At 34.3% G+C, this 12,852-nt stretch overlaps 1 protein-coding gene across 4 annotated transcripts; it reads left to right on the forward strand.

The window, feature by feature from the left end:
* Positions 1-32: 32 nt before the first annotated feature.
* Positions 33-10,453, forward strand: LOC132556188 (serine/arginine-rich splicing factor 10-like). 4 transcript variants are annotated; one of them, XM_060220578.1, is made up of 11 exons: positions 33-112; positions 2,681-2,785; positions 3,819-3,922; positions 4,407-4,518; positions 4,689-4,733; positions 4,952-4,996; positions 5,415-5,447; positions 8,275-8,316; positions 8,871-8,906; positions 9,443-9,511; positions 9,795-10,453. In XM_060220578.1, the coding sequence occupies exons 1-11, from the start codon at positions 48-50 to the stop codon at positions 9,886-9,888; spliced, it is 750 nt and encodes a 249-aa protein (XP_060076561.1). In that variant the 5' UTR covers positions 33-47; the 3' UTR covers positions 9,889-10,453. The 4 variants fall into 4 exon arrangements, with proteins under 4 accessions (XP_060076561.1, XP_060076562.1, XP_060076563.1 ...); XM_060220579.1 differs by lacking the exon at positions 5,415-5,447; XM_060220580.1 differs by lacking the exons at positions 4,952-4,996; positions 5,415-5,447.
* The last annotated feature ends 2,399 nt before the right edge of the window (positions 10,454-12,852 follow it).

Here is a 12,852-nt window from a genome sequence, read left to right on the forward strand (position 1 = left end):
AATGCGCGTGCGTTGTTTTTTTACATTGCCCTCCGCCATTGTTAAAGATGTCTCGCTACTCGAGACCGCCTAACTCATCTCTCTATGTTCGTAATGTTCCTGATAATACGAGGTGCGTATCCCCTATAGGACGGATTAAGTTTTGTGTCGCAGCAGGAGAATAACAAAATTATCAAATGGTGGTTCTGATGTGTTACGGTATATGCATGCATGAAAATAAATGGTCTACAGTATTGGGGTGGGGGGGTTCTTCGGTACTTCTAAAATATCAGTCGTTTAGGCAGAGTATTATTCATAATGGGTTGGACCTTTATACTTTTGTTTACGTCCTAGATATATGTTTCTGTAGCATAGGCTTCCAAATTTCGACGCACATGGATCATGAAACGGTGTGGTCACGGATTTTTGTCTTGAGGATAGATGTTGGATGGGACGCATTTTACTGAATTATAACATTTCAGGGGATGACTTTGTCTGTATAACTTACATGTATTAAGTTGCTAGAGAAAGGCCATTTTTGTAATTTAAGCATACATGTATTACCATGTAATTGGCCAAAACTTAGTTTGCCAACCATGTTTCAATTCTTACTTTGTAAAATGACCTTCATATGTGTCACTGAGCGAAATGAATTAATCTGAATCTGAAAAAAATAAAACAGAGCAAAAAGAAAAAAGTAAAAGCTTACTCTTCAAAGGCATGTTTTATGTATTTCAAGGAAGTTGCAAAAGTGATATAAGGCTTATAATTGAAATATTGAGAATTAGAATGAGAAAGTTCCTTTTGTAGAAGTAGAGAGTACAGGTCGCCTTACTAGCCTTTACTAGTGGTAATTTTCCTTTAATGGAATGGTAGAGTGATTGAATAGAAACCAAAGGGTCTTTTAGAGTTTTAAACCCAATGGTGGCATGGTTTTAATGTGTTAATTTTCGAACATTTCAATGAATTTTTACCTTTTTCTTGTCAACACATTGTTCAAGTAATGAATACTTAAATGAATAAAAAGTTTATAATGGCCTTTAGTCAACTGAGGCCCAAGCAGATCACAAGCATATTCATGTATTGTAAGCAAGCAATACATGAAAATGGATGTATCCACCAAATACCTAAAAGTAGTAGAGATATAATATTGATACATGATTCATCAAAAAAGCTTCATCCAAGAGCAGGTGTCCAAGAGGTAAACTTCACTTTTGGCTGCAATGCTGGTGACCTGCAAACTGATGGAACTTTGGGTTCCTTTCATTAAGGATTAAAAAAAATGTATTTATTATCAAATTTATTGTATAGTTGGTAATATTTGTGGTGGTTTTAATTTTACTCTGTTTGTGTCATTACAGATAGGCAAAATAAAATACAGAACAAAAATCATGGAAAATATGTGTTATCATCCTTGTATCAGAAACAATATATAGACATGCAATGATTTTTGGGAGGGGAGGGGGGGAACCTGCAAAATTGCCCAACTTAGAACACCCCACAAAATAAAACAACTATATAGTATATATGAGTTTCCTGTTGTTTTAAAAAAAGTTAAGTTTGCCAAGATTTCTCTTTTTTTTTTTTTCATTTATTGCATGTTTATTTGACACATTATATGCCATATGAGTAGGAAATATTCTTTTGTAGTGAACACAGTGTGTGTGACTTGTAAATTTTCTGTATTTCATGGTAAAATGATGTAAAAGAGATTCTCGGTATAGGGATTGTGTTGAGGGTCTTATGGGAATATTCAGTATACAAACTAATATACAATATTTAATTTGCAGACATTTGCTCATCTGTGATTTATCCATAACAGGTTTGCTTTACTTCAGCCGAACACTGAAATATTTGTGTGTATTTTAAACTTGACAAGGAATAAGCCAATGTCGCTTTCAGCAGAAATTATAAGTGCACAGTGTACAGACCAATACTTCGCACAAAATTTGTGATCCAGTTAGTGACCGAGTTTCACATTCCCAAATGTGCTATATTTAGACAGTTTAATTTTATATTGGCAAGTGATATTTCAGGGAATCGTATTAAGAGTTATTAGAACAAGTTCACCATATCAGTATTTCAGATGGTTCTATTTTCATTTTTTCTTACCAGATGATAGTTCCATTCATACATTCAATCTGGTAAAAATATCTATCTCTTTTGTAAATAAAAAAAAAAAGTTGAGCTGCACTGCAAATAGAAAATACTCAAATTATGTGGAATTTCTAGTATTGCTGTGGAAAAAAAATCACTGGTTTTTACCAATTGCAATCAAGTAATTGCTTTTTGATTTATTAACATTTAAGAGTCTTTCAACTTCTAGAACATTGCAAAACATTGAATATTTTTGAAAGGTATTAAAGAGTTGAAAATGAAAAATTGGGGTTGGTCAGAAAACTAGAAACACCTTTTTTTTTTTGGCTGAGGGGAGGGTATACTTATGTGTATCAGTTTACAATATTGTATAAGTGGTACTGATACATGAAGATTTTGAATATGATCTTATTTGCTTTGGGAGGATTATTGATGCTGGAAAGGCATGCACTAACAGACCTTGAGTGTAATCTGTTGATTACCTTAGATTTTCATTGTTGATAGATATTGATAATTTTGTTTTATATGATGTATGCTTCAAAGAATTTCCTAACACAAGTATAGTAGTATTGATGTTTGCTTTGTAATTTATGTATGTGTACAGAACTGAAGAGTTGCGCTCCCTGTTTGGTAAATATGGTCCCTTAAAAGATGTTTACGTTCCCGTGGATTATTTCACACGTCGACCACGAGGTTTTGCATATATACAATATCCTTTCTTGTTTCACAGTCCTAGTTGAAACGTTGAATTTTAGAAATTATTCCTTGGTGATTGTTCTCTGAAAGTTGACAGATCATGCCTTTATTTTTATGCAATTTCTTGTTACTTTATAGCCAAGCACTTGATACTATTGACATGATCATCCAAGTAAACATTTTTTTAGAAATAACGATTGTCAATTGTATTGAACACACATGCTTCATATATAATTTTTTCTTCTTTTCTATCAGACTTCAAAGTCAAGTTGCGAAGTATAAGGTTGCTACTAACATGGCAAATTATACAAGTACAACTACTCAAGCAAAGCTATCGCGTAAAGATCAAGAGTTCAAGACATAGAGCTCAAGGTCAAAGAGTATACAGATTACAGGCAAAGTTAAAGGTTTCAAGTCAAGCTGCTCAAGGCGTAATGTCAAGACAAGACAAGGCAAGGGTTAAAGACACAGTAAGAAGGCTCAAGCTTAAAGCACAGTAAAGGTCAAGCATAAAGAGAGAATAAAGCTCGTATAAAGATCCAAGATAAAGATAATGGTCAAGCGTCGTCTTCACTTTCAAGTATTTGGCTAAAAAGATCTCAAGCAATGGATACTACTCCGCAATCGACATGGGACCAAAGGGTTATTCGTGATCAAGCCACAGAATGTCTGTTTAAAAAGTCTGGTCTTCGAAAATCTATTGGTTCAACAGTCGTACAAATCACTGCTACTTCAAGTCAAGAAACAACGTTAATACACGTATCTGCTGACAAAGTCTTAATTCAGGTATACCTTTATATACATTCACATTCATTGGACAAATCAAACCCAACAGAAATCTTTCCTCTTCAGTACTTAGGAATTTTTTCACATAAATTGATAATTCTGCTATGATTTTGATGTATTCATTTCAAGCAACTTTGATGTGATTAAGTGTACTTCAAATAGATGGTAATATTAATGATTAATCTCTTAGTTTTAATATTAAATGCTGTTAAAAATAAAAGTTAGGTTCAACATGAAAGAAAAGTCCTTAACCAGATAACGTTTGAAGATCCAAGAGATGCTGATGATGCATTGTATCACCTAGATAGAACAAGATTTTATGGAAGAGAACTGGAGATTGAGTTTGCAAGAGGAGACAGAAAGTGTAAGTTGCTCAAATAAATTTACAATATTGTCAAAAACAAATCTAGGTATTGCTAATTCTCTTGTCACCTTTGTTTACATATGTGAAGAAATATACTGTAATGGTTCTTGTTTCAGGGTTAGAGTTTTCTAGTTGGACATATATATATAAACTCTCTGATTCATGTGTATATAGCTGTCTTTGGATTTAGATTTCAGAGTTAAAATCTTATACTGCAATATTTTATAACAGTACTGAATAAATCTTCAATAGTCAAGATTTAGGGAAGGGGGTGTTAGTTGAAAGGTTTTCTCAAGGAACCTTCTATAGTGCTATTGAATTAGGACTGACAGTGCATCTGGTCACTTGAGACTTCCAGCAGGCAAACCAGTCCTTACAACAAACTCTAATATATAATTCTTTAAAATATAAAGTGGGAAAATCTGATCCAATATCTAAAGCCCTGTTGAAAATTGAAGTCAACTTATTTGAAATGTTTGCACAGCTCCCAATCAGATGAGATCAAAGGAAAAGTCTAGAAGAGGCAGCTCACCATATCATGGCGGCTATCGTGATGACTATGATCGAGGGCGAAGAAGAAGAAGCAGAAGTCCAAGGTGTGTATAGCAGATAAAATTACTTATGTGTTGGTAAAAATGATGTAATCAGCAATCTTAGTATTGTTTTATAGAAACATCAGTCAAATTTGAAAAACTTATTGGAAGAGATTGATACTTATTATGGGAAAATATAAGATTGCAGTTATGCTAAATTTTTATATCCACAGATACCATTCTAGGTCACGTTCCAGAAGCCCTAACTACTCCAGCAGGTGAGTTTTTTCAATACAGATTTACTGCTGTTTGAATATTAAACAATATTTTACAATTGTGAAACTTTTTGGTATTTTCAATTAGTAGAGCTGGCATAATGATCGGTTATACTGAAGAGTTACAGGAAATAGCTTTGTCTTTCACAGGTACAGTACATCATAGAATAGACTCATTAGCTGAATTCAGCTTATGGTGTCTTTTCTACCTTATGTTGCAGGTTTCATTCTAGATCCCGATCCAGAAGCCCATATTATTCTAGGCGGTGAGTTGTTGTTGAAAACAAATTCAACATGTGAGGAAGGTTCATGAATACTATATTCATTTAAGATGCAGCTTCCTATACCTATTCCTATTTTTAGCAACTGATTTTCATGCCGGAGAAGGTTTGTAAAGTTGTTGTTTTTTGTGATCACATGTATTTTGTACATTTGTATGCTTTTATGATTTGCTCCATTCCCAAAAATTTTCTCATCAGACAAAGCTATGGTAGACATTGATAGATTATGTTGAATAGCGGTAGCAAATTTGTACCATTTGAAAACAAATTAGCGGATAGTGATGGCTCTCATTAGTGAGATGAGCATTAAGCTGGATGCTCATCAGGATTTATTATGTTGGACATGATACGGAGAGCATTATTTCAGTTCTTCAATCTTTTACAAGACTGCCTACTGTTGCAGATGCAGATCACCATATGACTATTATGATAGTAGGTGAGTGACATGTCACATGGATGATTCTGCTGATTTTTATCATTAGGGAGGATTCTTATGATAAGTGATCCTGTATGAATGCTTCAATTTTGTTTTAGTAATTCTTTTTCATCTTTAATTATTGCAGTGTGTAATGTATCTGACATATATCTTCTGCTTCAGTGCCTTGATATTTACTCTTTTTTTTTCTTTTTGATTCCAGTTTTAACACTTTGCGCTCTGCTCTAGTAAAGTAGGCTATTGCCAAACTTATTCCACATCAGCAGATAGTGTCTAGCAGAGGTATCAGTTGTAAGATTGTTTCTGGTAAAAGTCAAGATATTCAACACATTCCAAAGCACAAATTAGGAAATAATGTTTTAATTGGATATAAAGTTTAGCTTCGAAGAAGGATTTTCAGAAGAAAAGTTCATTGACAAATTATTTGGAGAATTCATTATCAAAAATTTCAAGCATCAAAGTATAAAATTTCTGGAAACCTCCCCGAGTCAGTCCTCACACATATGGTTGAAATACTACTACAATAGTCCATTGTCATTTCAGCATTCACTAGTGTTCATTTTTAAGGAAGTCATACATTGCAATGCTTACTCTTAGGTGATAAATAGGTCTCTTTAAGGCAATAGAAAGGAAGACTCAAAAGACTTGAGCATGCATATATTTTGTTTTCCTGCAAGTAAGGAGAAAGGTACATGCCTATGTATGGTCATAATGTTAAGGTTTCATTACTTCAAACTTTTATGAAGAAATATGAAGTTAAAGCTCTAAAAGGGTTTGATAAGCACCCTTGTCCAACTGTTGCTTAGAATGTTTCGAAATCATTTACAATAAACTTTTGTTTACCATGACAGAAAGTTTTGATGCCATCATTTGATCGGTTATATTTTTCTAATTTTGAATCTGGAACACAATTTCTAAAATTACTAAGAGATACAGTGAGTCCTCAAAATTTGAGAGTCCCAAAGGAAAACTATTTGTCCAAGACTCAAATATCTCAGTCCACTAAATCACTGGTTAATGTCTTATTTTATGGAGTCATGTCCCTTTTATATTACATTCTTTGTTCTTCGCAGTAACATGAGTTTTATTTTGCATAGGTTGTGCTGTTATAATTGGCTATGATGTCTATTTTAATGAACAATGTGATCTTTGTTGTATGGCATGATAGAGTGAAGAGTTTTATTATTTTTTATTTCTTGTTTGTTTTCCCCCCTTCCTTTTCATATGAGTGTCCTTGTCTAGTTGTGATTTTGTCAGAAGTTCGATGATGTAACCAGTTTTGATTACTAAGACCAAGGCTGTTTTGTAGTTGTCATGGCCAAAACATTTGGACCTACAGTCAAGATATCAAATTTTAGGTCATTTTCTAGTACTTGTCCAAACAGTTGGAACAACAGTCAAAACACAAAGACCTAGGCCTTTTTTTAGTTATGGTATTGCCATCTGAACACTTATTTTCATGAAAAATGTGTTAACAGTTTGTATTATGAAAAAATCAATGGAGACTTGTCTAGTTGGATGATGACAAAGGGAAGAAGTAAAGCAGAACTGCATTAAACACTACCATGATGTCTACTCTGTATTTACTAATGCCTTGGTCTAGTGTATTTTAATGTACTGGACTGTACAGTTAATTTAAAATGACTTGAGGACACAAATTGTGTTTGATAAGGGTAGCCTTTGCAGTTGAGAAATATGAAATTTTGAAAGGAAGTTTGACTTTTTCAGTACTTCATTTTTTAGTCATAAGAAAAAGGCATAAATAGAACAAAGTTAAATTTAAAACTTTAACACATTCATTTGGAATTGAAGCTACGAATGTTCTCACACCTGTGCATGGATTTTTTATTATGTAATTTATTGCATTACTCATCATTATACTAGCGGCCTATGGTTCCTTCTTTTTACACTGTAATATAATGCAGATAGTGAGTGTTAGCTTGTAGAAGTATTGTTTTGATTTTATCACATAATCAGATTTAGTATTGTGTAAGAATTACTTACATACAAGAAACATATACATTGGAAATAGATGTGTCACAGCTGGCATACCATAAACATGAAGGAAGTTGGGTTATGATTTGTTACCTTCTGATTTAATTCAATTGCTTGAGGTGTAGAACACATTTACATTTTTAGGTCCTATAGTCATTGTATTTTATCTGTGGTTGACTGCCGTACATAAACTTAAGACCTTTTAAACTTCTTAAGTCCCACTAGTCGGATTGAGGCAAGCTTGAAATGATCCGGAGATGATCTTGAGCAAGTGTTGTTATTTTTCAGATCAGTCTGAAATCCAAGATGACAGCCATCTTGAAAAACATTTCACTTCTTCTGTGCCATTATTTTCTTACCATGTAAAAACTATGAAATGGCAGTCAGGGAGGTCATTTTTTTAACATGACATGACATGGAAAACAGCTTCTTAATAAGATTTCATGCAAAGTAAAAAAAATTATCTTTCTCCCTACTGAAAATTTTTGTAGTCAGAGGACAGTTCAGGCCCAGGGGCCTATTGTTTATTAACTGTACAAGCTTCAGATAATGTAGTTAACTAACATGTTTCATTTGAATAAAGTTATTGTATTGCATCATAGAATATGCAAAGGAAAAGAAATAGGAATTATTGTTTGTAGTTACATCACATGAAGCTTTCTGCATGTAATTGATAACATCGGTGACATGTCTTTATCTATCATATTGTTACATGTGAATTTTCATTGAACAATGGTGGAAGCTTGACGATCAAGACAAGAAGACAACAATCACAGGAAGGATACAATATTCCATTGTACTTTACTTACCAGATTTTTTCTCCCTATTTCAGGCACCGATCAAGATCCAGGAGTCCTTACAATAATGACAGAAGGTTTGAAATGTTTAATTATTTTTGTATGATTTTAAAGAATTAAATACAATTCCTTGTGTATTCTGTTACATAAAATGTGATGTTGCAATTGGATTCTGGGGAATTAAGGTTTTTGAGAACAATTCATACATGGAACGTTGTCTGTTTATAGACATATAACTCTGTATTAGGTATAACCTTGTTCGTTTATAGACACATAATTCTGTATTAGGTATAAATTTGTTCATTTATAGACACATAATTCTGTATTGGGAATAACCTTGTTCGTTTATAGACACATAATTCTGTATTAGGTATAACTTTGTTCATTTATAGACATATAATTCTGTATTAGGTATAACTTTGTTCATTTATAGACATATAATTCTGTGTTGGGTATAACCTTGGTAAAGCATAGCTTGTGTGGAAAAAATAAAATATTAAAAGGCAAATTTACTTTTAGGGCCAGTCATAATGTGACAAAATTTGAAGGTTTAACATATTACAGGCTTGTAGATTGTATATTACTGCTGATGAACTTAAAATTTATGTACATTTGTACCCGTTATTTTCAGAAGGTCACGCAGCAGGAGCAGAGGAGGAAGAGACAGGTATGTACTATTTGATGTCTTTACTATTATACATTAAAAATTCAATGGTTACCTACCTGTGTTGTAGTAATAAGTACATAACAGATAAGTAATTACAAGGGAAGTACAGGAAGAGTAAGGGATAATGGAACATTTCATAGAAATTTGAGGAGGCATCAGGAGTAATATCAGGGCTCTCACATCCCATTTTAGGACTGGGGCCTGGGGCCCGGGGCCCTTAGAATTGGGGAAAATAATGGTGATTTCCTTAGAATTGGGAAAACTTGGGGTCTAAATTGGGGGGAAAAAGATACTATTTTGCATTGGGAATGGGGCCGAATATGGCAGATCAAGAGCCCAGAATGTGATAATGTTTCTGCAGAAATGCTAGTTTTAGTTTTCCTTTAAATGATATCTTTAAAATTTATATTAATTTCTTACAAATATTTTTTTTTGTTTATTATTATAAGCAGACACCTTGTTATTTTAAAATAACAAGTTACATTGTTTTTTTTTTTAAAAGAACTTTTTGCCTCAAGATCCGTTTCTGTTGACAGGAAGTCCTACAGTCGCTCCAGGAGTAGATCAAGATCATATGACAGAAAAAGGAGCGTTTCACCAAAGAGGTGAGTTATCGATGATTTTCATTCTTTGTGTCCACTAGGTTAAAAGTAAGTTGTGGCTAATCTATTACAATGAAGATAATCAGAATGATAGTACCATAATCACTTTGTTTTGTCATTCTAAAAATAGGTAAGTGTAACCAGGAAATTATTATGTTGTAAAGTCAAATACTTTGAATGCAATGAAAAACATTGAATGTGTATTCCAAAAATATCTTTAGCCTTACTTTAGGTATTAATTGAATAAAAAAAAAAAATGAGAAGATGTTGGTTGTTTATTTCACAGATCAAGGTCTTATAGTAGGTCACCATCACCGCGAGGTGGTAACAGAGATGGATCCCCACGCAAAAGTCGCAGTCTTTCACCAGAAACAGAGTGATGTTCCTGGGCATTTCTTGCTGTATGACAAACTGAAGGAGTGTGCTTAGACTAAACACGATCAATCATGACAAGAGCAACTCGAACAAGGAGAATACTAAAGGTTTTGCTAGTTTTTCTGCTGGGCATTTAATACCTGTGTGTGACTTGAGGAGTTGCCTGTCAGAACAAAGGATATACCGATTTCTAGAGGCTGCCTCAATGTATCCTAACATTTTAACAGAGTTGTGCTGTAGGGGTTTTATCATTTCTGAACAAAAGGACAGGTGTAGTATCTTAGAACATTTTAAATCCTTATTTACACAAAGTTTTCTTTGTTCTCCTACACATTCATGAATTTTCGTCACAAATCTTTTTAACTTGTGTGCTTATTGATCAGGGTTTTTTCCCCCTCCAACAAAATCTGTTTTAATCATTTTCATGTAAGACAGTGTTCCATTGTATATAGTTCAGAGGTTAAAGAGTTGATCATCTGGATCATGTTTCACTTGACATTTGTACTGTTCCCTGATGACACAGGAATCATTTTATAATCAATAAAATTGCATACATGTCGACAGATCTGATATCTGTTTTATTTGTGTTTTGATTCCTACGCTACGGGACTGGTTAATCCAAATGACACCTGCATATGCACAAAGCCTTGTCTCTTTTCTAAATTTGAAAATGAACTAACTCTAGTTAGATAACGATGATAATCGACTGCCACTCGTTGTAGAACCTCTATGGATACTTCACATCCAAGTCTTCTTGTTAATACATGGCTGATACTTTGTAAACATATTCCTTTCGATATGCAGATGTCATTTGGATTAACCAAAGCAAAGCCTCATGTCTTTTCTAAATAAGGAAATGAACTAACAAGAGTTTGATAACGATGATAATCAACTGCCACGAGTTGTAGAACTTATTTCTACCATAACCTTTTAACGTAAAAATATATATATTGTGTACAACATTGTTTCACATAAGAATACATCGTAGGTTGTCTGATTGGCTCATTGATATGCAAAAAGAGACAAAATCGCTATTTTTGAAGCAAAATACTTGTTTATTCAGTAATCTTTTTTGGAAACATCCCGTAACATTAGTTCATTGAAACACGTTACAAAATTACACAAATTGTTAATCTTTTGAAAAAAAAAAAATTGGAACTAGATTTTATTGCGGATAAGAGTAGTGCTTCTTCACAGGAAAATGTAAATGCAGACAAACCTGTATCTTGATTCCGAAACAACCTTGCCCGTCTCCAACCTAATATCAAATGTTGGGAAACCAAAATTACTGCATTTACCATTTACTATCCCCTTTCCTCTCCACACAGTTTTACCCCATCACTGATCTTGACTGCCGGCAAGAGTGACAGATCGTCACTGTCTGCTATGTGATGATGGACAGCAGACGATGAAGACAGTCGCACGTGGCGAAAGAAGTTCAGGGTCACAGATCATGGTTGGGTCTAATGTCAATGCCTCGTCCAATAGATTTGGCTGTCACTAATAATACACGTGTGCATTATGCGTATGAATAAACTGAATATGGTTTTAAATGAATAGTCTGGGCGTGAGATAACATACGCAGGCAATGGTAGAAATTGTTATAACCCTACAACTAAGTTGGGATGGAGAATGGGTTTGATGGATTTGCCAAGATAATTATATGCCATCTGTCAAAAAGTATGCTGTACTCGGCAAGTTATTTGTTAGTTATCCAGTACCATAGAGTGGTGGGGCTCAGTGTCCTATACAGTGATCAGGGTATAGTACACCTGTCCTGTAGAGGTTACCAGAGGCCCCTGGATAGAAATTGCTGAGCCAGAAAGCAAGAGTCACTGAGGCGTAACCGAATCATGCAACACAGGTAAGTGCTACCTGTGTGTGCGGTCATTTCAACCCCAGACTTGAACCAGGAAGGTTCTCAGATGTTATAGGCTGGGTGCCACAGGGTTGGATGCATAAGCTGGGTGCTTATCATATGGTAATGTAATGGTAATGTGTGCCCAAAGTAATTCCAAGTTCAGAGATAGTTGGAGTCACCATATGAAAGTTGTGTGCTGGGTTGGTCTCCAAAAACTATGCTACTTGGAGAAGCTGTGTGCTGTGCCCACCTTTGTGGGAGTTTTAAAGAGACAGGAGAGAGTGAGCTGTGTGCTCGGAAGTAGAAGGCAGAGACACCAACAGTAAGTACATGGTTTATAATTCATGTAATGTTGATATTGTTATTTTGTAAAATATGTGGAAAATTAGGGAGAGTATATTGTTATAAGTAATTTGCTAGCATAATAGTGTAATATTGATAGGTCATTGTTGTACAGGTATTTTCTAAACGATTGTAAGAAATGAGGGAATATTAATAGAGAAATAGTTACTAGAGAGAAAGAGAGATACATGTATTAAATGCTATTATGTATGGAATGTAATTATATGGAATAGAACTCATTGATAAATGAACTGACTCTGTAACCTTGTAGGTGACCTTTGGGCAGGGACACATGAACCTCTGAACCAGACAGGGAGACCTATAAATGTATCGCTAGACCCGTAGTGGAAGTGACGGTCCCAGGATAACGAGTCAACCAGAGTGGTGTGGGGGCCAGTTTATATCCCATCAGTGATGTAAAGTTAAACCAATCGGTGGAGCAGAGTGCAGGACTGTGTGGTACCACCTGGAGAGATGGGAACTTTGGGCAGACAGTGAACTATATATGTAGAGACTTGGTTCTGAAAAATGGGTTCTGTGTATTTAATCAAATATAAGTAGTTGTATTGAATGAATGTGAGAGTGGATGGGTGCTAAGTGAGTTGAATATATATTTGTTATAATTTTGTATATATAAATTCCAAGTAAATACATTTATTGAATGTATTATTTATCGTTGTTTTATCTGTTTGCTACCAATTAGGCTGAGCCTATATACCCACAATTCTTGACACCATCCACAAATCTTGTCGGAAAAAGACTTATT

This window comes from Ylistrum balloti, unplaced genomic scaffold, assembly GCF_031769215.1.
Source record: "Ylistrum balloti isolate Yb309-2 unplaced genomic scaffold, AGI_CSIRO_Ybal_v1 Utg370554, whole genome shotgun sequence".
NCBI classification, from domain to species: domain Eukaryota; kingdom Metazoa; phylum Mollusca; class Bivalvia; order Pectinida; family Pectinidae; genus Ylistrum; species Ylistrum balloti.

Bases quoted from the DNA above. Each gene is read 5' to 3' on its own strand.
- LOC132556188 (XM_060220578.1), top strand. From the start codon at position 48: ATGTCTCGCTACTCGAGACCGCCTAACTCATCTCTCTATGTTCGTAAT. The intron at 4,997-5,414 runs GTGAGTTGTTGT...CTACTGTTGCAG, and splicing joins AGCCCATATTATTCTAGGCG to ATGCAGATCACCATATGACT. The intron at 8,907-9,442 runs GTATGTACTATT...TTCTGTTGACAG, and splicing joins AGCAGAGGAGGAAGAGACAG to GAAGTCCTACAGTCGCTCCA.